The 27067-nt window shown below is 36.7% G+C and overlaps 1 protein-coding gene and 1 pseudogene across 2 annotated transcripts in view; both read left to right on the top strand.

Annotated features, from left to right (window-relative positions):
* LOC111149717 (anoctamin 3) overlaps positions 1-27067 on the top strand; it is a 445297-nt gene that overhangs the window by 103951 nt on the left and 314279 nt on the right. For both annotated transcript variants that reach the window (XM_022506952.1, XM_022506953.1), the window contains exon 2: positions 20643-20714. In XM_022506952.1, the coding sequence (XP_022362660.1) occupies positions 20643-20714 (72 nt within the window). The remainder of the gene's footprint in view (positions 1-20642; positions 20715-27067) is intronic.
* On the top strand, positions 3940-16903 carry LOC111149461 (annotated as a pseudogene).

The raw sequence follows: 27067 nt of genomic DNA, 5'->3' as shown, positions 1-27067 counted from the left end.
TGAAAGAACACAGATTATAATTAACTTTGATTTCAAATTCTCACCATAATATATTTTCTCTGTCATCTTGTCAATTATTTATTTTTGTTAAAACTCTAATATACCTACTTCACTGAGATATTGTAAAGATGAAATAAAATGAGGTACACTGTGTGAAATACACAGCACGGTGACTAGCACAGAGGAACACACTCAAGAATGTTATTTCCATTCTCTTTCCTTTGATGAGACTTATACGCCAGCCAAATGAAATTTTATGTTGGCTTCCACGCCTTCCTACCCACCTCCTTCCCCAAAGAATTTGCTCATATAGTCTTCTTTACTTTGGGGGATACCTCGATTATTTTTACAATTGAGAACTTTTTATCTTGGATATATGAGTTAAAACATCTTCTTCACAAAGTATTTGCTCATCCTACCCCTCTAAAAAATAATGTTCTCTGAAATTTCATCAAAATGCTTTATCTATACTTCTCTTTAGGTCCCTATTACTTCTTTCCATTATAATGATGTTTATACATAGACAAGCAGCAAGTTACTTAAAAGCATGAATTTTAGAGTATAAAGCATTTTTTTTCTTATTCTATCACTAACCTGTTGTGTGTTTGTGAAGTATTAAACCTGACTGTACCTCAGTCATCTCTCTTTTTTTTTTTTTTGATAGTGGTAATTATCATACCCATTTTTAAAGTTAGTATGAGTATAGTGCCTGACAGAAAGGATCTACATAATGATGAGGATGATTATGAGCTTTGAGAGGGCAAGTCCAATTTTATGCAACATGGGAACCTTCAAAGAAGCTGGCACTTAATCATAGCTAATTAAATGAGGAAATGAATAATACGTGTTTTCAAACATAGTCATGGGAAACAGGTAGCCTGATGCTGTATTCTGTTGCCATAGGTTCCACCATTTTCTGACACTTGCAACACCTTGGGTTATCCCATTGCTTGTCTCTTAGTGTCTTTGACATGTCTTCCTTTGCCAAGATGTCAGGAACTGTTACACAGTTTCTGTAGCTGTTTGAAGGAATAATTACCACAGTGTTCTGTACCATGTGTGTATGTTACCTTGAAAACTGAATACCCATTGCACTAAGATGTAACACCTTAGAGCACGCTCTCATTCAATCACATAAGTAAACATATCTATTGACATTTTTGTTCTTGGTACTTTCTAGTTCTTACTTGCTTCATGACTAGCACGCAGAAACGTAAAGGGTAGATAGATCTTAAATGCTATCTATCTAAGGGAAGTCCCTGGGCAAATACTAAGAAAAAGAGAAAAATGTACACTCTGCACTATTGTGAAGTGTGAGAAAGAGAAGAGAAGAATGCACCAGACAAGGAGTGTTATACTAGGATTCAAACTGTCTTCTTCTCTGTCAGGAACCTGAGTAGGAGGTTAATGTAAATATCTATTAAGTTTGGAGAGTCTGAGAATGTTTGTGCTCTTGGTGCACAAACATAAGAATTGACTGAGGATTCTAGGGACCTCTAGGAAAATCTATGCTTTGATTGTGTGCTGACATATACAATATAGGGATGAAAAGGAGGTGGACAGATAGATAGACCTCCGGAAGTAGTCGGAGAATCCTGTGGTTTGTGAATGGTATGCAGTGTATTTAGAACTTTCTGCATCCCCTTATTGAAGTGACATGGAGATTCTGGAAGTTATACTAAACTGCAAATGCCTAAGAAGCCATAGCACGCCTGATTTTAAAACTCAAGAATGTAAATGTGCTTCCTCCTATTCATTCATTACTGGGAAATAATACTTATTTTATGTGCAAAAAAATGTTTGGAAATCAAAGCATCTTTATATATTGTCTTTGCCTTGATGCTACTCAGTGTTTCTCAAAGTTTGTTGTGCTAAAGAATTATTGTGTAGGTAACGATATAATATGTAGACATCAAAACTATATATAAATACATAGAGATATTTTTAAGATCATTTTGGTCCAGCTATGACTTATTTTACAGTGATCAGAGGAAATGTGTCCATCAACATTTTGTTGATAAGCAATTTAAAGCAGTAGCTTGAAATCATTAGGATTCCCCAGTCCTTTTGGAAAACCGATGAAAATTATGGGTCAACTCCCAGAAACAAACGCATGTATACTCATACACAAAAGTCCTAAATATAATTTAAATGATTAAGAAAATCCCCAAAGCCTAATCATGGACTTTAAGTTAAAATAAATCCTGCTTTAAAATTTATTGTGGGGCTTACCATGGTTTACCTTGGAAGTGTGAGCTATGTTTTATTTATTAAATTCCACAACCTTTGGCACCAACATTTGTGAGAAAGAAAAAAAAAAAGACTTATCTCAAAGAGTAAGAATAAAGTCAATCATATTTACAGCCCTTATATCATCACACAACATTTCTTACTCATGTCAATAAGCAAACTTATCCCCAGTAACCCATATTATGAAATGGGGCTTTGGGTTCCAGGAATGAGTTGCTTTTGAATTACTGCATGACTTTTCACCAGATATTCAGTTTAAAATGTTTCTTAAATATTGCAATGACTATAAATTTGGTAGCATATATCTTCCTTTATATAAGGATGACAAAGCAAGTGAAGGTTTGTTCCAAATTTTATCAAAATGGGTCTTCACCAGAGAGGAATTTATTCCATCAAATGTTACACAGTAGATTATTATACCCTTTATCTTAAACAATAAATGCATTTGCAACCAGTTTTTAAATAAATGCCTCCTGTGGTTCAAGTTCATTGGTTAGGGCAGAAATGAGAAGTAGTTGGATAAGGCAGAAACTATTAGCTACCCATGCAAGAGCATCCTCTCTTTTGTACTTGCTCTCAAAACATTTCTTTAGAGATAGGATGAGGCAAAGAGCTCAGGGAAAGTGGGGCTCTGTCCCAGAACCCTGGACATGAATTCATGATAAAACCTACCCTTTAAATAGAAAAATAAAAGTGACTGATGATACTGCTCTGAAACTCATTCTGTCATTCTATCATTGAAATGTCTTTTTTTATTTTTATTTTTTCCCCTACTTCCTGACTCAGTTGTTGTTCCCAGTAAATGGATCCAGGTTTTACATTGCTAGAAAACTGATATCTGTGGCTCTGTAGTTTCTGGTTTTGTTTTTATTTTTTGTTTGTTTGTTTGTTTGTTTTTCTGGGAGGAGGTTGTTGTTTTGGTAGAACCAGCTTCAGTGTAGAGCAGGTCCCAGGATTCCATTTATTTTTGTTGTTGTTGTTTTTGTTGTTCTTGTTTCTCACTCTTTTACTTCATCATAAAAGAAATCCAGGATTGGGGGTTAGAGGTTGTGTTATGGAAATATATTCAGATAGAATTTAAAGATTCTTAAATAACCCACTCAAGTAAGAGAGCTGGCATTTTTCACATTATTCACCTAAATATCCTTTTTTTTTCTACCTAAATGTTCTTGCTACCATATGTTGCCAACATTTGTAATTGCATTCCAACAGGAGAGTCTCTGTGTGGTTGTTGGAGAAGGCCCTAGGAAGATGGCGTATTTTGGAGAGTTGGAGGGAGGAGTAGAAATTGAGTAGAAATTGAGAGTTACTTGGGTGGCTCAGTCATTTCAGCAGCTGACCCTTGATTTCAGCTCAGGTCAGGTCTCAGTGTCATGGGATTGAGCTTCATGTAGCAGCCTACGTGGGGTGTAAAACCTGCTTGAGATTCTTTCACATCCTCTTTCTTTGCTCCCTGCCCACTGCCGCCCCCCCACAAGAAAAAGAAGAAAGAAATTGAAAGACTAGGAGTGGAAATTGGGCTCTGTGGAAATAAAATGTTTTTAAAGGACTGATATCTACTGTTTTAGAAAATATGGTTTATAACATTTTGCGGGTCATCTTGGGGGTCAGAAGCGAACTCATGCTGAAAGTATGGTCATTACTCTGATCACAGTTTCCACAAGGAATATATAAAACTTGTGGAGAGCCATGGAGCTCTTCTGCTCCAAACCATCTACATTTTCAGGATTCATCTGCAACAGCTACTGTGTCAGTGCTTTATATAACATGGCCACCCTGAATCCTCAAGAAAGCACTATTCTCATTGTTAATATTGTTGTTATTTTAACGACCATCATTTCTTTCCAAGTGGGGAAACAGAAGGCGCGGTGGTGTAAGCAGCTGTCCCAGGGTCACACAACAAAACTGACAACTGAAATCTACCTAATTCTCTATTTTCACCACCTACACAATGCCTTTGCCCCTTCCTGAAAAAGAATGACTATGACTTACTGTTTGATTTCTTTTTTTTTATTTTTATTTTTATTTATTTGACACAGAGAGAGAAATCACAAGTAGGCAGAGAGACAGGCAGAGAGAGAGGAGGAAGCAGGCTCCCCACTGAGCAGAGAGCCCCATGTGGGGCTCAATCCCAGGACCCTGAGATCATGACCTGAGCCGAAGGCAGAGGTTTAACCCACTGAGCCACCCAGTTTGATTTCTAATTCTCCTTTGAAACTTTTAAAAACTGAAAAATAACTCGTGCCTTGTTTTTGCATATCTTTAAGAGACAGAAATATGTCTGAGGCAAGGGGTATAGATCTCACCAACTGATAGCCTGCCACTTCTGACATTTCTCCAACACATTTTTTTTAACCCCCTTGTGATAAAGCCTTTGTTTTTCCTTTAGCAATAATAAAACTCATTTAAGCCAAGAAATTACGGGAGAATAGTAAGACCAGTCAAAGGCTTTAAATGTATTTTATCACACACAAAGGCATACAGCAAAAAAGAAAAAAAGTTACCGGTAGTTCTTTAAAAAGTCATTTAAAAGATATGTAATTCTATAAAGGTATAGGTGTGAAATAGATCATCAACTCCTATTTCCATTAGATATCAGATCCAGTTGAAATTTTCAAAGCTACCTTTACCGTATCTCTGGGGTTTGTTCTTGCAGGTGTTAATTGTTTGGAAATGAGTCTGAGAAAATGGTGCCCAGTGGATACTTTGAGCCAAACTTTTCCCTTTTCCCACTTTTAAGTTACTTCTACCCTCAGTGTTCTTGGGATTGTTTCTCCTCCTCTCAGTCTACAGAGCTGACTTTCTCTAGATGATTCTCTTTTTATTTATTAGCTTAGAAATTCTCTTGTGATAAGCACACTCCAATGTTAAATGATAAAAACAGCTACTTATATGTGCTTCTGATGCTGTGTCTTGTCTAAATATGTGTGTGTGTTTAATGAAGAAAAGAAAATAAATCGGTTTCATATTCTCTGTAATAAAGTGATGGTAGATAGCAAGGTTTTTATTTTTTGTTTTTTGGTTTTTGTTTTTTTCTTGTGTTGGTAACTGGTCTTCTGTGCACTGATTTATATGTAAAAATGTTCTTGGTACCTAGGGAAAATAAGCTCTTATTACATGAATGAGTTTATTAGAACTCCCCTGCCTTAGGCAAGTAAGCAGTTTCTTTATGAGTCCCTGAATGTAAACATCTCTAAAATAAGAAATGAGAAAATGTCTCTATGCGATGCCAGGGCTGGTTCTGGCCCTAGATTAATTGACCCTTGCTTTTAATGCTTTGGGGAGTGACTAATATTAAGCAACATATTTAAATCATTGAAATTCAGATCATGTTTGTTTTTGTTGTTGTTGTTGTTGTTGTTGTTGTTTCTGTTTGTTTTTGGCTAGTCTGAAAGGGAGAGAAATTGTAATATGCTCTCCAGGTAGAGTCCTACCAGTACTCACACAGATTGCATTCCTCTGTAAGCCTGAGATTAATGTGTCATGAGACAGGAAATATTTACCGGGGTTAGGAGGTAAGAGAAGAAAAAGGATCAGTCATTCTTAATGGTTTCCATGTTCAGTGACAGGACATCATCCCGTAAATAAAAAGTTGTAGATGCAGGAAGCCTGGCTGGCTCAGGCAGAAGAACATGGGACTCTTCATCTTGGGATTATGAGTTTGAGCCCCACAAAGAATTACTAAATAAATAAATAAAGAGATTGGGTGAAGAGATTACTAAATAAATAAACAAGCAAAATTATAAAAAGTCATAGATGCTTCTATTATATTTCATTGCAGTACATAATTACCGCTGATGAAAAATAGCAAAGGCACTGATATGCAAGCCCTCCAATTTCTGAAACCAGTAGGGCCTTCATGATTAAAACAGGCTTTCATAATTTACATATGAGCAAAGCAGCCAGATTTTACTACAAGAAATATTATTAGCTTACAAGTCATTTAAATGTGAGTTTGCACTGAGTAACAGGACCTGGAAGCTGAAATGCTTTTAAAGATCAAGAATTCCTGTTATTCATGAATCCTCTCTAGGGCTATCACAGTTAAAACTGTTCAAATATGGTTGGGTATCTCTAGAGGCAGGGAACTACAACCAAGGAAGCTCAGTCCATATTGGATAGCTCTTACAATCATGTTGGTCCAAATATTTACAAGTTACACTTACAAAGTTAATTTAGAATATCATTTCCTATCATTTAAAGATAGCAATCACTGGCTGCTTGTGCCCTGTCTTCTTCTGGCCAAATATCCCCAGTTGCCTTGACTATTCCGTATGTGTGTATATGTGAATTCCTTTGTCATATTCAGTATTTTTAAAGATTTCAGTATTCCCTTTTGATACCTGTAGATACCCCTGACTATCTCCTTGTTGGCTTACCTTATTGACATCTATGAGGTTCATTTTAAATTTTGCTTTAAAAAGGGATGTTTTTTGGTAGTAAGTACTTCTGTCAATATCAGAAATAACCAGTGAGTGTCACTGTTCTAACACACACCAATACTTGTGAGTTTTGTTGTTCTATAATGATCAACAACACCCTTGCAGAAGCCATAAAAACTTGTAATTATGCAGAACACAGGCAGTGGGCTGGATGAATCAAGGGTCCTCTTGTTCCACCCACATCAGCTACTATAGAAATTTTGGACAGATTTACTGGTGCCTTTTTTTTTCTTCGCTAGTCTACTTCAGTTTTGTAAGAAGAAAATATATTTTGCTTTCCGTCCAAAATAAAAGACTGGCCATTTTTTTTTCCCCCAAAATGCTCTTCCTACCACTCAACTTCATAGTCTGTAAATAAATTTCTGCTGACTTCTGATAAATATCATTATTTCTGATTTGATTTCAATTATTTATTTAATGGATAATTGATATAAAGGGAAGACAGTAATTCTGAGTATCCATTTGTACCAGGTTTCCTTTTAAGCAGTCCGCATATATTATTTCTTTTAACTCCACAACAATGCAATGAAGTCCTTATTCATGCTATTGTATAGATCAGGGAAAATAGTCTGAGATATATTAAATAACTTGACTCAGGGTGACACAAGGATACATCTGACATTAGAAGCCAAGATTGTCTAATACCAGAGTCCCATTCTTTCCATGACACCCTCCTCCCCTCAGACTTTACATGCAAAAATGGGATGCTTAGAAACTAGTATATGAATCGTTACAAACATGTTGGGATTTTGATGGACCCTGTTGGTAACACCTTTCTCCCACTGCCTGAATTCCGAACCAGTGGAGAAATAGAGCTCTACAGACTGACAGATGGATATCTAAAGGTCAGCTCTATAATTGATGAAAGCTAGGAAAATGGGACTTTGATGTGTGGCTAAATGAGCTTCTGAATTCCCTCTCCTTATGAATCTGAGGCCTACCCATCAAGTAAGTGACTCAGCTGGGAAATCTGATCCCCCATAGTGTCAGACCCCTTATTATTAGCAGAAAAAAAGGGAACAGATTGAAATGGAGAAGAAGAAAATTTTTCCAAATTTGCAAACCACATAATCCTGATAAGCTAATTTTTATCCCCCCAAAAGAAGAAAGGCCAGGAATGCAGTCTACTACACTGACGTCCCCACTGAAGTCTACAAATCCCTCCACACGGGACTATTTTTCTTAATATGCCATCTTATAATACAGGCTATTAACAAAAACAGAGAACAAATGAAAAGGAGAATTTGGCTCCTTCCTGACATTAATCTAGGAGTTTTTTCTTTAAACAGCTGACATTTATTATTGACAATGATATAAAAATCCTTTAAAGACTATCGGTATTTTATTACCCAAAGAGAAGTAATATGTTTATAAAACATTTATAGAATTAGGTACGCAAATAAATTAGGAAGGGAAGTAAATGAACACAGTACTAACAGAAGGGGGAATAGAAGAAGCATTAGTACCTGGAAAAAAATGTGAAATGAAAGCAGCATTTTAAAGAGTACAGGGTACTGAGAGATGTGGCACAAACTCATAATCAAATTATATATGCCCTATAGTTTTCTAACAAGGATAATGAGGTGTTTATCCTGTAAGCATTTGTGCAGTGATGAACTCCTAATTTTTTGAGTTCTTAAAGATGCATTTAAGGAAGGATGTAGAGAAGCTGAAATAGATGTGTTTTTATATCTGCAATGGCAAGCAAGGTTATTTCATACCTTTTTGGGCTTGTTGTCATATAATCGTAAGGACTTGGGGTTTTACTCTTAGTGAAATGCGAGTTTACCAAATGAAGGGCTTTAAGCAGGAGAGTCATACTAGCTGGATTTCATTTTAAATTCTTCTGCCTCATGTCTCCTCACTGTCAGCCTCAAACCTACCTTCACACTGGTCAGTAGAGAGGCCACTTAAGAGACTCACAGCAGGGGAGAGGGTGAGAAGCTATGGATAGGTTCTGGATAAACTTTGAAAGTGGATTGAAGTGGGGTTATTAAAGACAGATATTAAGATTTTGGCCTCTAATGTTTTCCCCATCAGATGAGATGGGAAGACTATATGGTTGAGTTAGGTCTGGGAACAAATATTGCAAGGTTCACTTAAGAATGTTGAGTTTGGACATAATTCTTTCAGACCAAGTAGAAATGTAAAGAAGACAGATGTGGGGTGCCTGTGTGGCCCAGTAGGTTGGGCCTCTGCCTTCAGCTCTGGGTCATGATCTCAGGGTCCTGGGATTGAGCCCCACGTCGGCATCTCTGCTCACGGGGGGAGCCTGCTTCCCCCTCTCTCTCTGCCTGCCTCTCTGCCTACTTGTGATCTCTCTCTGTCAAATAAATAAATAAAATCTTTTAAAAAAATAAAAATAAAAAATAAAAATAATTTTAAAAAGAAGACAGATGTGATATAAATGCCTGGAGTTATGGACAGCTATCTGGATGAGAGATATACATTTAGGAGGTATGAGTGTATTGATAATATTTAAAACCATGAAATGGGTGAGATCACCAGGGGTAAGAAATAAAGACAAAGAAGAGAAGATGACGAAGAAGAAGAAAAAATAAAGAAGATAAGGGCCCAAAGATTGAGTCACAGACCTTTCCAAAGTTAAAAGTTCAGGACATGAGAGGGAGACATAACAGAGATTAAGAAGGGGCATCTAGTAAGGTTGAATAATCAATCTCTACTGCCCTGGAAACCAAGTGAAGATGGCATATCTAGGAGAAGAGCACAAGCAATTATGTCAAATGTCCCTAATGTAGCAAGTAAGATGAAAACTAAGAATCCACTGTTGATGTTGGCAGTAAAGAGAACATGGATAATTTTAATACAAGACTTTGTGGAGGTATGGAACAAAACAAACAAAACCACAAAATTTATGGAAGATTTAAGAAGAGGAATTAGAAATGTTACTATTGACTGTACTTTTGTGGAATTTTGGAGCAAAAGGGAACAAAAAATTGAGGAGAAAAAACATCAGGAGAACTGGATCCAAAAGAGGTTGCTTTTTTTTTTTCTTTCTTCTTTCCAATTTTTTAGTAGTTAAAGCTTGCATGGTGATGGGAGGCTGGACTTGATTCTATAAAGAGAGATGGGAGAATTATCAGGCTGTAGTAGGTGGAAGGAATGGAAATTGGTGTCTAAGCAGAGGAGATGGGCTTAGCTGGGAGTGCAGTTAGTTTGGTAGAGTATCAGACAGGAAGTCAGAATATATGGGTTTGGGATGCCAGTATGTGGGTAGGAGCTGTGGAAGTTTTCTGCAGATTGCTTCAATCTCAGAGAAATAGGAAGCAAAAGTATCAGCTGAGAGTGAAGAGTGGGGAGGAGGTGGGTGTTAAAAGACAGAATTTGAAGTGAGGGAATAAAATATAAAGTAGTCTTCTGGGTGAGTAGAAAAATAAGATGACCAGGGAAATACACTGACTGCTGTCAACATTAAGGACTCACTTGAGGTTATTGTTATGAATTTGAGGGAGATAAGTCTACATGTTGGCATGCTTTTTTCCTTTAATTGTGGTTGAACTGTCTAGGTGTACACATGCAATTGATATGATATGTACACACACCCATCTCATATCTAAAAGTAAATTGTTTTGTATATTTCCTATTCTATTCAAAAGTGTCCTTTTAAACAATATCCATGGTCATGTCATAGCTTGTCTGAGATAGTATTTTTTAAAAATAATACAAATGCTTGATAATGTGTCTCTAAGATAGTTGCTCATATTTTTCTTCCTTTTGGCTTTTTCCCTCTTGACATTGAACTTGATTTTAAAAGCAAACAAAAAGTACCACATCCCAACTAACATAACTGAGTATGTAAGCATTGAAAATTATTTTAGAGATCAATCTCATTCCCCTCATTACAGATTAGGAAAACTAAAGCCCAGGGGACAGAGAATGGTACACAGGATTCTATATAATTCTACTCATGTGATTTTCTTTTTTTTTTTTTCTTTTTCTTTTTCTTTTCCTTTTCTTCTTCTTCTTCTTTTTTTCTTTTTAGAGCCATAGCACAGATCCAGCTTTGCCTTATGTTATGATATGTCCAGGGGGTATTACTTGTTCAGATTTTGGCAGTCACACCGGAGCAAGCTGCTGGAGCTTTCATTATAGATATTCTTCTGCAGAACAGGTGTGTAGAAAAAGGTCTGTCCTATTTCCCAGCAGATGCTCAACCTGTCTTCTCCCATATATGCACCATCTCAGTTGAAGCAGAAGTAACCTATGCCTGCGTAATATCACTCACACTGTTAAGAAAATGGCACTATTGTTGCCTGGTTACCTCTCCATTTTCTTAATTGCTTCTTCATAATGTGAGTTTCATAAGCTATAGCAACTCATGGAAAATTCAGAATTACAGAGAATTGCCACTGTCACTAGCTTTCCAATTTCCATCTGGAATTAAAAATCTAGATCTCTTATCCTATCTCTGCCATAGGCTTATAACCTTGGTGAAGTAACTGAACTTTCTGGGACACTTGTTTCCTAACCTATTAAATGAGTAAAATGGACTTGATCAGCGGTTGAGATATTTTTTTAGGTGGCTGCACCTGGGCTGTATGAAAAATGAAAGTGAAGTAAAATTTTTATTTTAACCAGAGCTACAGTGGCTCAGTTGTCTACTCTCTGAACATCCTCCTGCTTTCCTAGGTTTCCTTGAGAAGCTACACAGAGCCCAAATGCTCCAAGGATCATGATCCTAAAACTGCTGGATGACAGGATCTAATAATCTCTTTTGGCTCTGTCATTGTATCAGCTCGTGATGCCACGCTAGAGAGGTGTGTGTGTGTGTGCGTGTGCACGCGACGTGTGCGCGTGCATGACAGAGAAACATGAAGGATTTAGGCCAAAGATGTTTATGCATGCAGAGTTGCACAGAGCCTTAAACCCTTAATACCACAGACCGTAGACTGTTTTATTTTTTCCCCAGTGATGTAGTCTCAAAGGAAACGAAGTGAGACTGAGACAGACCTTTGCCTTTTCATCTCATTTTTAAGCCCTATGATAGAAATAAACCTGCATTTGTTAGAAGAATTTGTATGGTTAAAGGTGGTGGAGAATGATTAATATCAAAAATTTCCAAGTGGAGAAGAGACTGGTGATTCAGCCCTGCTAAGCTCGGTACTGGGCAGAGGCTATGGAAGCACCTGCCAAGATTCAGCCAAAACGCCAGTCATCATGTGGTATCGTCTCATAATTCCTTATACATAAACTGAAGGTCACTGCATCCTTTAGAGAAGTGAGAGAAAGGCCCCTTCATACAGAAGTGGCTAATGTATAAGATTCACTAAATGAGAGAAGTCAGAATACCTCTGATAATTCTAGTGAATACGCTAAGGTCTTTAAATACTACTTTCAACATCCTTTTATATTTATCTCACTACAGAAGTAATGTAGATAATGAATTCCAACTGCTGGAATGTATTTAAAGTTCAGAGGGGAATAACAAGTCTAAAATATTATTTGGAGATTAACATTTTTAATACTCTAAAATATTTACTTTCAGCTTTTATGTAGCTATGTGTGTGTGTGTGTGTGTGTGTGTGTGTGTGTGTGTATAAATGATATATAACACCATAAGAAAAATTGTTACCATCAGCAATATATAAAAGTGCTTTGTGATCAAACTCTCACAAATATTAACTGTTACGCATTTTAGTTTTGATAGTACAATGCCATATTCTTGATTTCATTGATTCTTTGATTACTTCTGAGGATTAATATCCTTTAGTGTTTACATAATTTTTATTTTTTTTTATATTTTAAGTTTGCTTTTAGAATAGAGCAAGCTTTCCATTTAAGATTTTTTAAATGACTTAAATTTATCACTTTTAATTTTTATTTTTTTTGAATTTCATTTTAATTACTTTATTTAATTTAATTATTTAATTTAATTTAATTATATTGTATTGTATTGTATTGTATCTTAAGTAGGCTTCACCCCGAATGTGGGGCTTGAACTCAGGACCCTGAGTTTAAGAGTCGCATGCTCCACTGACTGAGCTAGCCAGGCGCCCCGAGCTATTAAATTATTTTTAAATAGTATGCTTAAGTACATGCAGCAATAGCCAATGTAGAGCAATGTCTATATAATGCTTTATTGTGAAGGAGTCATATGTAATATAAAAGTCACCAAAGAGTAATAATAACGAAGTGTTAACTTTTTACTCATTAAATTCATGTTAAGCTATTCTATTATTTGAAATTAATTTTCTCAAATTCAGACTACTACAAAATTTTATAATAATGAAATGTAGGTTCCCCCATTACTTCCCAAAGCCACTTGCCACAGGTAACTACTATTACATCTTAATGTATACAATACTCTATGAGCTTGCTAATTTCTATAGTACAGGTAAGTACATATTATAAAGGTGGGTTACACCTAGGGAGGTCATAGTATAATAGGTTTTGAAACATCATTTTTCACTGAAGTATAATATCTTTCCATATCAGCAAATGTAGATCCACCTCATTCTTTGTTTTTTTTAAGATTTTATTTTTTTAAATATTTTATTTATGTATTTATTTGACATAGAGAGAGAGAGATCACAAGTAGGCAGAAAGGCAGGCAGAGAGAGAGAGGGAGAAGCAGGCTCCCCGCTGAGCAGAGAGCCCGATGTGGGGCTCGATCCCAGGACCCTGGGACCATGACCTGAGCCGAAGTTTTTAACTTACTGCCAAACTGCCCCCCAAACTGGGACTTGCCATGTTAAAGTCCTATCAACAGTATGTGGCAGCACCCATTTCTCTACAGTTGCCAACCCTGGCTCTTCTAATGCTTATAGAAATATTGGCAATCTGATGGCATTTTGTTTTAATTTGTATTCCTTTACTGTTCTTAAGTTTTCACGCTCTTCAAGAATAATCTCCTTATATATGTTAAGGAATGTTTGCAATTTAAATTGTGTCTTGATTTCGTCTTTCATTAGATTGTTAATATTTGATTTTTAAGTACTTTTATAATTAATTTCTAATTTTATTGAATGGAAGTCAGAGGATATGCTCAGAAATACACTTATTGGCCCCATAAAACATAAATCTTATGGCTGTCTCTTCCTAGAAGCCTGGTGATGCACCTTGTGTTATCAATTTTGCTTCAGTCTGGTGATTGAATTCAGTGCTTTACCTAGATCATGTTACATTTCCCATGCCTACATCCATATCTAGATAACAACTATGTGAAAAGTCAGGTTGCAGAAGATTTGATAAGAACATATTATCACCCCAGTTCAATAATTTAGAAACTACCTTTTTATAAGACAATAGGGACTTCAGATCATCCACTATCATCCCCTCATTTTACAGAGACAGAAATTAAAAGTGAACGTCCCAAAATTATCCACTTAGTCGGTCATGACTCACTTCATTCTGAACTAATGAACAAATGAGCATTATTTCTCTGAAAAGAAAAAAATAATTCACATTAACAACTTTGATCCTAATCAAGAAAACTAATTGTAGGTTAAGTTGGCTCAGCATTTATAGTGTATAATTCATTCTGATTTAGAGATCAGTATTCATTGAATCAGTGAATGGTTTGAAAGCAACACTGATGAGTCTCAACTTTTGCATTTCAACAACTTCTGACACTGGCTTCCCTCCCTTTTTAAGATTATATGTAGCTCCTCTGATGACGTTGGTATCCAGATTTGTCACTGTATTTAGGCTATTTAACCAGATTAGTGTAGGCTTTTCCACTGAGTCAGACTACAGACTGAATTTTTGCCTTAGTCACAAATCTTTAAAATAGAGGGGTTTCACAGCAATAAAAAGCTTGATTTCTAATATTTACAAGTAGTCTGAACATACTTAAAAACCAAAATTTTAATGAAATATTTTAATATGTTTTGTGTTTCTGAGGATGAATTAGTCTAATGTGGTTTTTCTTCTTTCAACATTCTTCACTGAACTTTCTATAATTTTTCACAAAAGACTGGAACCGTTTGGCCAGATACTGACACAGAAACTAGTCTTTTGAAGTTGATAGACGTAGACATAGTGGACACACTTTCCAAGTATCTTTGAAATGAAGAGTTCTTCCAAGATCAACACTATAATATCTTCAGCTCTTTGTTTTGTTTGGTTTGGTTTTGTTTTTTCCAGATACTCCCTCATTGGTTTCCTTTCCTCTGAAACCAGCTGTGATTGTTGGTCAGGGGTCTGTCTTGGCCCCCTGTGCCGTTTTCTTTCTATCTTTCTTTCCCAAGAGTTTATTCCTTATATAGGTTCAGCCTATATGAGATGCATAGCATCTCAGTCTATGTCTCCTGTTCCTATCTCTCCCTCAGGCTTGGGAACTGACGTACTGAATTATCCCAGAGTCAACCCAAAGTTAGTATGTCTGAAACTAGGCCTACCCTATCTAGTACCTACCTGACCCTGCTCCCTGTTTCATCAATGGAAAACATATGTCAAGTCTCTGGAACTTAAAATATTAACTTGAACTATTATTTTATTTCTGTCTCTCCTTTTTATCCAATTCTCCAGCCAATTAGGATTTCCTGATGTTTCTTTTGCAATGTTTACTCATGTATTTGAATTTCTACTGCTACAATATTGATTGGAGTTTCAGCCCTTTAAGAATTCCCAGATGATCTTTGGGGATCTACACATAATCTTCTACACACAATTGCCAGATATATCTTCCTAAACTTACTTTCAATAATTAGGGCTTCTCTTCACTATCCTTCAGATGCAGTTAATGATTTAGTGAAAAAGACAAGATGTTTCCGTTTTGTTAACTATCGCATGATTGAGTTGGATTACATATTTCTTGGCTTCCTTATGTCATTCTTTGCATTTGTTGTCTGAGTTCCACAAACAGGTCTCTAAGAAAGCCTTTGCTATTCTAGTTTCATACTTTGACTCATTATTTCTCACACTTGAATTAACTTTGTAATCTTGGTCTATCCAAATTCTTTAACTTTAAAAATTCAGCTTAAATCCTGAAAGTTTAACTGAAGATATTTAGTTTAAAATTATTGTAGCCTTCTGAAAAAAAAAAAATCTAGTCTTTGTCTCTCCAAAATCATTTTATCTGGCCCATATTGAACTCAAGTTGGAAGAGGTGAGTCCAGTCTCAAAATAGAGGTAAAACCACCTCCCTGTCACCCACCGTCTGATCCTGCCATTGCTGCTACTGCCGGGAGGAGGGAGCCATGATCCAAAGAAACCAGAGCACTTGAGAAAACTGTTTACTGGTGGTTTGAGCTTTGAAACTACAAATGATAGTTTAAGAGAATATTTTGAAAAATGGGGTTCACTTACAGATAGTGTGGTGATGAGAGACATTCCAAGGCTTTTGGTTTTGTGACTTACTCTTGTGTTGAAGAGGTTGGTGCAGCAAATGTGTGCCTGACCACACAATGTTGGTGGGTATGTAGTAGAACCAAAGAGAGATGTTTCTAGAAAGGATTCTGTAAAGACTGGTGCCCATCTAATAGTGAAGAAATTTCTTGTTGGTGGTATTAAAGACACAGAAGAATATAATTTGAGAGACTACTTTGAAAAGTATGGCAAGGTTGAAACCATAGAAATTAGGGAAGACAGGCAGAGTGAAAAAAATAGAGGATTTGCTTTTGTAACTTTTGATGATCATGATAGAGTTGATAAAATTGTTATTCAGAAATACCACACTATTAATGGGCATAATTGTGAAGTAAAAAAGGCCCTTTCTAAACAAGAAATGCAGTCTCCTGGATCACAAAGAGGTCATGGAAGTGGATCTGGCAACTTCATGGGTCAGGGAGGAAACTTTGGAAGTGGTGGTAACTTTGGCCATGGTGGAAACTTTGGTGGAAGAGGAGGCTATGGTGGTGGAGGATGTAGCAGCAGAGGTAGTTAGGGAGGAGGTGATAGAGGATATAATGGATTTGGAGGTAATGGTGGCAACAATGGTGGTGGTCCTGCTTATAGCAATAGAGGAGATTATGGTGGTGGTGGACCACGATATGGAGACCACGGAGGCAGATATGGTGGTGGTGGTGGTGGTGGTAGAGGATATGATGATCACAATGAAGGAGGAAATTTTGGAGCTAACCGTGATGGTCGTGGTGGGACTATGATTGTGGAAATTATAATGGACAACAACAATCAAATTATGGAACCATGAAGGGGGGCAGTTTTGGTGGAAAAAGCTCGGGCAATTCCTATAGTGGTGGTTATGGATCTGGTGGGGAAGTGGTGGATATGGTAGCAGAAGGTTCTAAAAAATTTTCAGGGGAAAGGGGCTAAGTTCTTAGCAGGAGAGAGAGTATGGAGTTAACAGGAAAGCAGCAGGTTACTTTGAGACAGTTGTCCCAAATGCATTAGAAGAACTATAAAAATCTGCCACAGAAGGAACAACGATCCATAGTCAGAAAAGTTACTGCAGCTTCAACAGGAAACACTTCTTGTTCAGGACTGTCATAGCCACAGTTTGCAGAAAGTGCAGCTGTTGATTAATGCAATGTAGTGTCAATCAGATGTACATTCCAGAGGTCTTCTATCTGTTGTAGCTTTTTCTTTTTCTTTTTCTTTTTCTTTTTCTTTTTCTTTTCATTACGTCAGATATATTGCCCTGTGAATTGTGGTAGTGGTGCCAGGAATAAAAAAATTAAGGAATTTTTAACTTAAAAAAAAAAACAAAAACAAAATTATTTTATCTGTTTTATCATTTTTTAAAGAGAGTTAATTTATTTTTGACAGACAGAGATCACAAGTAGGCAGAGCAGAAGGCAGAGAGAGAGGGGAAGCAGGCTCCCCGCTGAGCAGAGAGCCCGATGTGGGGCTCGATCCCAGGACCCTGAGATCATGACCTGAGCCCAAGGCAGAGGCTTAACCCACTGAGCCACCCAGGCACCCCTGTTTTACTATAACTTTTACTATTAAGCACATTTATCATCATATTCATAGCACAACTGGAAAAACCTAAATAGCCTTCTGCATAAGTGCTAGGTAAGAAACCTGGGCATAAGACTCAGCTCTGTGATTTCCAAACATATCTTGGAATATCTCCTCCAAGCCCACATACCAAGCCCATAATACCATACACGAGGTCTCAGTTGGCTCATCTGTGAAATAGGTAGGGTTAGAGTAAATAGTTCTCAAGTCCCTTTCAGTTTATGATCCATAAACTGATATTTAAAGGCATTTTGTACAACATAGTGTCAAATATACTTTACTATTATAAAACAAACTCTATCATTATAAAATAGCCTGTATTACATGTTTATCTGGTGATCATTAAATTTCTCAAGCCCATGACCTTATAAGAATATGCAAACTTCAGAATCAAAATAATTTTCTGTTACTATATGAAACCAATTTTATTTAGTTGACATGCTACTAAAGTGTGGGGTTACCTACTAAACAGGTTCTGATACCAGTTCTAGTGTGAGGGGGAATCCCCATACCAACAAGCAACTCTTGGGATACCATCTGAGAGTTTTAAAATTCAACTCAATTGTAACTCTATCTACCTGGAGAGATCCTTGGATTCCACAGGTTATGGTCTCAGTCCAGCCCCATCCCACTCCACCTACCAGTCATAAGTCCAGGTTATCACCTGTGATTCTGTGATTCTGATGGACTAGCTGCAAATTTGACCTTCCAGCAAACCTTGAACCTCAAGCACTAGTAGCAAGTTTAGGTTGTTACCTGTACTTCTTACCAACCGCCTATAAATCACAGATTCCCATAATCCCTTCCTTCCTTGGGTTCACCAGTTTATTAAAAAAAAAATACAAACCTCATTTTAGAATCATTTAAAGACCTTTACCAGATTTGCAAAGAATCTGATTATTTGTACATTTATTTATTTATTTATTTATTTATTTATTTATGGTGGTGGTGACAGGAGGTGGGGGCCCAGTTCAACAGTTGACTGAAATGCCTCTTTTTTTTTTTTTTTTTTTGTAATTTTAAGAGTTTATTTATTTATTTGGGAGAAAGAGAGCAGGCATGAGTGGGAGAGAGGAGGCAGAGGGAGATGGAGAGGTAGACTTCTCACTGAGCGGGGAGCCTGATGCAGGGCTCAATCCTGGGACCCTGGGATCATGACCTGAGCAGAAGGCAGATGCTTAACAGAGTGCCCAGGTGCCCTGAAATGTGCCTTTTTTTTTTTATCAAATTTTTCCTCTCTTTTCCATTATGCCTCTTCTTTTTCTTTTTCTTTCTCTCACTTTCAAATCCCTTATGAAACTGTGTTCTTGTTTTCTTATAGCAACTAACAATTTTGTTCTATTCTCTGAGCTCAAGGGTATGAAGTTTGGAATTTGAAATTTCTGATATTAAGTTATCCCTTGCATGATCATTTCATTTATTTTGTGTGTGTAGGAAAGCTATTGATTTTCATAATGTATTACGTTTCCATCCATTATGTAAATCTCTTTCATTAGCTATGTTGTACTTCAATATACTGTCTTGGAATTTTTAGTAATGATAAAATCTACAAATTAAATAAAAAATCTACAAAATAAAAATAATGACTGCTTCTTTTAAAAAAAGAATAAAAAACTTCTATTTTTTTAAAAAAAAAGTTATCTCAGGAATAGACAGATGGAAGAGGTGCATAGGACAAGGGATGTGAAAAGGAGAACAAAGCTTCCATGTTCTCTCAGGTGGGCCACTCTCACCAAATCTCCAAGTATTCCCCAACCCTGAAGTGCTCTGAACTCCATCTTTTTGGGATTTTATGGCGGCTTCGTTACATAGGCATGATTGATGAAATCACTGGCCGTTAGTGGTTGAATTCTGTCTGTAGCCTCTCTCCTCCCCAGAGGTCAGGGGGTAGGGCTGGAAGTTCCAATTCTAATCACCTGGTTGGCTGTCCTGGCTAGGAGCCCCTCCTCCTTATGTGCCTTCCAAAAGTCGTCTCATTAACATAACAAAAGATATTTCTATGCTCTCATCACTTAGGAAACTCCAAGGGTTTTAGAAGCTCTGTACCAGAAACAGGACAAAGACCAAATATAGATTCTTTATTATAAATTACATCACTCCTACATATTAATTGAATAAGCTTAGGCAATTTTTATTGAAAAAAAAAAAAAAGCTTACTAATTACAAGGGCCTGTGCCAAACACTAGTTAATTGGGAATGGGGTGAGAGATACAGAAATGAATTCAAATGAATTCTACCTTCAAGGAATCAATTGTCTAATGAGGGAGGCATACAGATAAAGATGAAGGAATTACTACAATTAATTAAGAACTTAACATCACAAATGCTACTGTACATACACAAACTTGAATGTTTACAACAATATTCCAAGGTAGTTATTATTAATTCCTATTTCTGAGTATATACTATCCACTATATTCAATAGGTATCTTTTGAGGCTTAGAAGCATTTCTGGAGAAAATTATTTAAAGGGAGACTATTTCTAAATGGACATGTCACTTAGAAGAGAGCAGTGCCTGTCAAAGTACCATTGGAGCTGAGTCTTCTTTCAAAAGCAGAGCAGACTTCCCATTGATCTTGTGGGTAGAGAAGGCATTTTAGGCACAGAGAAAAGGTTGACCAAAATTCCAGAGGCAAGGAAGTAGAGGTTATGGTCAGGGAATTCTGGTGGTTTAGTCTGGTTGCACAGAAAAGCAAGGAGTGAACAAAGAGAAAAATACGGCTTTTGAGTTTGGGAGGGCACAATATTAGAAGAGGGTATTACTCACCCAGGGAAAAAGTAATTGGAAAATCTAGCCATTCTAAGCTTTTTCAACATTGACAGCTAAATCAGCTTGCATAACAGTACACAGACCTACCCACCTGCTTAGTTTCTAATGCAATTTACTAAAAAGTTGTATCTTCCTACACACTTCTTTATAACTAATTTGACCTATACCAGATAGCAGTTTTACAGCAGAAATAGTCAACATGAAAAGCTCTTTTTTCATGATAATTTCCTATTCTCTTTCTGGTCTACTGAGTTTCTAAGCAAAATTTTTCTTGTTCTTTTGTTCTCTCTTACAGGCTTACAAGAGTTGTGCTCATCTCATTGTGGGCTGGAGAAGAGTGTGTGGGATGCCAAAGGCAAACATAAAGGTGAGTTATGAGGGTAGATTTTCAGGCGCTCCCGCCAACTTCGCTCTTCAGTATAATGGAGTAGCAACTGCAGAGTCTTTGTCGGGAGTGAAAATTTAACACTAATTCGTATTATCACATTCATGTTATTAATTATTCATGTGACACTTTAACTTATCATGCAGTTTACAAAGCACATTCATATCTGTAATTTACTTAGTTTTATCCCAAGCTTCTAGTGAAATTACATTTACTTGTAAATGTCTTATGCAAGATCTAACATACAAAAACCTTTGTACCACTTGTTCTTAAGAAATGAATTTAAGAGTCATGTGCCTGGGTGGCTCAGTCAGTGAAGTGTCAGTCTCTTGGTTTCAGCTCAGGTCATGATCTCATGGGTCTTGAGATCAAGCCCCAAGTCCTGCCCTGCTCTGCACTCAGCAGGGGGCCTGCTTGAAGATTTTCTCCATCTGTTCCTTCCCCACCTCTCTCTTTCTCTCCCAAAAATAAATAAATAAATCTTTGAAAAAAGTTCACATTATAAATTAGTAGCTTGGCAAGTATTAATAAATTAATCAGCTCAAGGCCACTGCCAAACCATTTGATATACACTTACTTATAACTTTTGATGTAAGATATTTAATGTGGATTATATAGAATCTATATTGTATATAATTTATATATATAGGCAATACCTGACTTATGATGGTTTAACTTACAGCTGTTCTGCTTCACAATTGTGCAAAAAGTGATAAACATTCAAGAGAAACTGTACTTTGAATTTTGATCCTTTCTTGGCTAGTGATATGCATAACATATGCTTATGATTCTGGGCAGCAGCAGCCACAGCTTCCAGCCACACAGTCATGAGGGCAAAGAACCGATAGACTTAGAATGATCCTGCACCTATATCATCATTCTTTTTTTCACTTTCAGTAGAGTATTCAGAGTATAAATTATGTGAGATCACCAAAGCTTTATTATAAAATAGGCTTTGTGTTAAATGACTTTGCCCAACTGTAAGTGCTCTGAGCACATTCACAAAAAGCTAGGCTAAGCTATGAAGTTTGGTAGGTTAGGTGTACTACATGCATTGTTGACTGATGATATTTTCAAATTAGAATGTGTTTATTGGGATATAACATCATCATAATTTGAGGAAGACCTGTATGAACATCTATCAACATAAAACAGCAAACTGCCCAAAAACCTTAAAAAGTTAAAAGTTAGCAATAAACTGATGCATAATAGATGAAAGAAGATAAATGCAAACAATACTTAGCAATCAACTTCTTCTTGAGATCCAGCCATAAAGAGAAAGAACAAGGCTATTAGTTTAACTAATAATTAGTTTTAAACATTAATAATTTTAATCTAAAAATTAGTTAACTGTATTAGTAATACAGTTAACTAAATTGTCATGGCTAGAGAATAGATCACTCAGAAAGTATATCGTTCAAACATGAATACAGAGAGGCAAACATTGGCAATGCTTATTAGAGAACTCTTAATGGAAGAATTTACTCTGGCTCAAGATATCCCCCTGCACCATATGTCGATGGGTACATTGAGCTCTCACACTCAGTGCTGCTAACCTTTCAAACTGTATAATTCACTTACTTTGCCTTGATTCTAGGCTTGACAGAAATCTTTGCATTAGAATCCAATTTCCAGTGTGTGTATTTTGGGAAATGTATATGCTGAATATATGCCATAACTGTCAGTACCCAAAGCAGTATTATTTTCATGGCTTAAGAATAATTTTATTAGTATTGTATTGGTATCATTTATTCCAGGTTTATTGAGATATTGACATATAATTTATGTAATTATGTAATTTATGTATTAAGGTATAATGATTTAAGATGTGTACACTGTGAAATGATTACCACAATCAGATTAGTTAACACCTCCAGCCCTTTATATAATTACTTCTTTTTGTGTGTTGTGATAATTTTTAAGGTCTACTCTCTTAACTTTCAAAAATATAATACAGTGTTTTTAAGTTTAGGCACCATGCTACACATTAGGTCCCCAGGAACCTCCATATTATTTCATAGTGGCTATGCTCATTTACATTCCTACCAATAGTTCACAAGGGTTCCTTTTCCTCTACAACCTTGCCAACATTGATTAGTTCTTATCTTTTTGATAATAGCCTTTCTAACAGGTATATCTCATTGTGGTTTCAACTTGCATGTCCCTAATAATTAGTGATGTTGAACATGCACTCAGCCATTTGTATGTCATCTTTAGAAAATGTCTATTCAGGGGCGCCTGGGTGGCTCAGTGGGTTAAGCCTTTGCCTTCGGCTCAGGTCATGATCTCAGAGTCCAGGGATCTAGCCGTATCAGGCTATCTGCTCAGTGGGGAGCCTGCTTCCTCCTCTCTCTCTGCCTGCCTTTCTGCCTACTTGTGATCTCTGTCTGTCAAATAAATAAATAAAATCTTAAAAAAAAAAAAGAAAATGTCTATTCAAGTCCTTTATCTGGTTTTTAATCATAAATTTTTTTGCTATTGAGTTTGTAGGAGTTCCTTATATATTTTGAATATTAACTCCTTACAGATTGTTTGGAAACATTTTCTTCCATTCTGTAGGTTTCCTTTCTTTTGCTGATTGTTTCTTGGCTCTTGAGAAGCTTTTTAATTTAATTTAGTCCTCCTTTTTTTATTTTTACTATGGTTGCTGGCACTCTTTGTGACTTTTTTTTGTCATATCCAAAAAATTGTCGTCAAGACCAAAGTCAAAGAACATTTTCCCTATGTTTTCTTCTAGTAGTTTTATGCTTGTGAGTCTTCCATTTACATCTTTAATCCACTTTAAATTAATTAAAGTGGATTAAATTAATCCACTTTGAGTTAATTTTTGTGAGTGGTATAAGGAAGGGGTCTAATTTCCCTAATCTATATGTGGTTATCCAGTTTTCCCAGGGCTGTATTGCTATTATTAATATATCCTGAGAACTTGGTTGCCATGACTCCACCTTTGAAAAATGTTCTGCTTCCTTCTGTCAAAGTCAGATTTTTGAGATTATAACTAAAAATCAATCTGTTACCTTAAGATTCCTCTCAGCAATCAGTAGGCCAGCTTTTTTCTGTATAAAGTTTGCTATTCTTTCTGTAGTATTTAACATCATTCACTATTTTGCCTCTGAACAGCTTTCTTACACTAAGTAATATGGATAGGAAATTATCAGAAGTTTTTGCATACCCAGAAGATGGTGGAATGGAAACTAGCAAGGATAAATGATGAGTCAATGAAGAATCACATGACTAAAAACAGGCTTTGGAATAAAATTAAGTGACAATTAGAATATTAGCAGGAACTGATATTTATCAAGTTTTTCCATGTGTCAAGGACTGTGTTAGACTCTGTGTGAGTTGACTTTTCCCAGCAACACTATGAAGCCAGGGTTACTATCAAATACAGGTTAAGTGAATGAGGATCAGACATGGGAAGTAACTTGTCTGTGGTCTGGCCACTTCTTCCCTAACAGGGGCCTGAACTAGGACTTGAACCAAATCTGTCTCCTAAAAAGAGCTCTGGACCATTTACAGACATTGGTGCAATCCTAAAAACTAGGGCACACAAAATCTCCAACTGTGGAAATCAGAACTAGAAGTGGTATTAGAAAAGGAATATTGTTAGTCTGTCTTCAGACCTGTATAAGAAATAGTATTTTTAATTGATAAGTCACCAAAATCCTATGTGTAGATAAATAAATGACTAACGAGGAGAAGGACAATTTACTAGGCAACTCTAAGTGGATTTTTAAAAAGAATTCCACAATTCCAAGTTCTTATTTTTATCACAAGTGAGTCATTTGTCATATTTAGATTCACCTGTAATATTAAATGGTATGTCCTTTCTTCCTAGAATATGCAAATTTTATAGTTTCCATTTTTTTAAGATTTTATTTACTTGAGAGACAGAGCACATGAGATGGGGGAGGGGCAGAGGGAGAAGGAGAAGATGATTCTCTATTAAGCAGGGAACCCAGAACCCTGAGACCATGGTCTGAGCTGAAGGCAGATGTTTAACCAACTAAGCCACCCAGGCCCCCTAAGAGTTCCCATTTCTAATCAAGAAATGGACATCCTGGGGCTAACCTGTTTCCTTGTAGCAAAACCTAGGCTTCCAAGGTCTACTGGCTCCAGAACCAGGTGACCACAAACCAGGCCTGTCAGAGAAGACCGCTTGCCTCGTTCTGAAGCCCCATGGAAACAATCCTCTGTACATTGTATCCATTTTTACATATTCCTTAGTGTAAAGTCAGGGTATTAACTAATTTGTTTTTTCTTGGGAATGAGAGCCATGTTTTGTTGCATTAAGTTTTTTTTGTTTCAAACTACATTATTATGTTATGATTGGCATATAAAAAGCTGCACTTAATGTATATAATTTGATGAATTTGGAGATATGTATATATCTGTGAAGCCATCACCACAATCAATGCCATAAACTCATCCACCACCTCCTATTTTTTTTTTTTTTTTCCTTTCATGGCCAGTGGAATGGTTGTGACCACCAACTGGGGGGAGGGGAAAACGAAAAGGTGTTGGTCAAAAGGGTACAAAACTTCAGTTGCAAGTTGACTGAGTTCTGGAGATAGAGTTATGGTATAGTTAACAGCACAGTATTATGTACTTAAAATTTTGTTAACAAGGTAGATTTTATGTTGCATTTGTTTGCATCAAGAGACTTTGTTGCGGGGCACCTGGGTGGCTCAGTGGGTTAAGCCTCTGCCTTCGGCTCAGGTCATGATCACAGGGTCCTGGGATCGAGCCCCGCATCGGGCTCTCTGCTCGGCAGGGAGCCTGCTTCCTCCCTCTCTCTCTGCCTGCCTCTCTGCCTACTTGTGATCTCTGTCTGTCAAATAAATGAATAAAATCTTTAAAAAAAAAAAAAAAGAGAGAGACTTTGTTGCAATTCTGTTGTTCCAGTTACTTGGGACAAACTCCTTAGAGCCTCCTCAACAGTTCTTACTTTGCGTATAGATTAGTTAACTCACCTGTGACTCTGTCTTCAAAATCTATGCATAACCCAACTGCTTCTTACCGCCTTCACTGTTACTACTCTGTCTAAAAGACTGTCAGCTTACCCCTCCCCAGAAAATTGAAATACCTTCTAACTAGTGTCCACTACAGTCTTTCCTCCCTCCTCCCACCCCTCACTTATTGTCTTCTTGACAGAGCAGCTATAATTATTTTACAAGTTAAATCAGATAATACCACAGCTCTGCTCAAAAACCTCCAAAGGCTTTTATCTCATACAGACCTTACTTAAAATGCATTGCCACTCCCATTTACCACCCCTCATTTCAGCTCCTACTGATGATCTCACAGGGCACAAGGCCTCCCTGTGGTCCCTCCCACCTCTAGGTGCTTGTACTTTGTGGCTTCTGTCTGGAACACTATTGCCCCAGACGTGCCCATGGCTTACTGCCATCCCTCGTTCAGGACTTTGTGCAAATGTCACTTCTTCAGTGGGATGCTGAGTGGGCCTTCACTGGCCATCAAACTTAAAATTACATGCCTCTATCCCACCCCAGAGCTCTTATTTTTTTTCACAGGACATATCTGACATGCTATCTTTTGTTATTTTCAGAGTGTACATACATGGGAGAAAAAATTTTGCTTTGTTTATCTGTTTTGATCACTACCCTCAGTGCCTAGAACAGTGCCTGATTAAATGGTAGATTCTCAAAAATATTGTTGATAAAATTAACTACACAATAATCTGTCCTTAAAAAGTGGTACTAATAGAAGTTTGTGTAGTACTCTATTACTTTCTCTGATGTGAATTGTAACATTAATCTGAGATCCTTAGGTAGCAGTTCCTGCTTTTGTTATATGTGTTCTGAAGAAACCATTAGCCAAGTCCATGACTACAGTGTATGTGTTTGCGTGTGTGTGTATATATATACATATATATGCATATATATGTATATATATGCATGATTCCCTAGTATGAAGCAGAGCACTAATTGCCTCCCACACTAAAGGCTGATATTTTTCCTCTCTTAAAGCCAGGTGAGTAACTGTGGGGAGATTCACATGATTCTTTTGGGATAAAGGTCCAGATGTTCCCCTTAATGTATTAAAAAAGCTTCCCTCTGCACACAACTCTTATTCTCCTGGACATGGTAGATGATGAAATTTCAAAGGAATATAGTTTACTTTCATTTTCTTAGGAAATTCTGTCTCAAATTAATTTGAAATTATTGATGGAGAATGTAATCTTCATTGTTACAAACCAGAAATTGTTGCTCCTTTTTACCATTTTATTCCCAAATAACATCCTGGGAAAGCCCAATCTTAGCACCTACCCTTTCTATTCTGCAAATAAAAAAAGCTAGCAGTTCTTTTAAAAA

This window comes from Enhydra lutris, unplaced genomic scaffold (assembly GCF_002288905.1).
Source record: "Enhydra lutris kenyoni isolate GAN:26980312 unplaced genomic scaffold, ASM228890v2 scaffoldscaffold22, whole genome shotgun sequence".
NCBI classification, from domain to species: Eukaryota; Metazoa; Chordata; class Mammalia; order Carnivora; family Mustelidae; genus Enhydra; species Enhydra lutris.
This window is presented reverse-complemented; position numbering and strand designations above follow the sequence as displayed.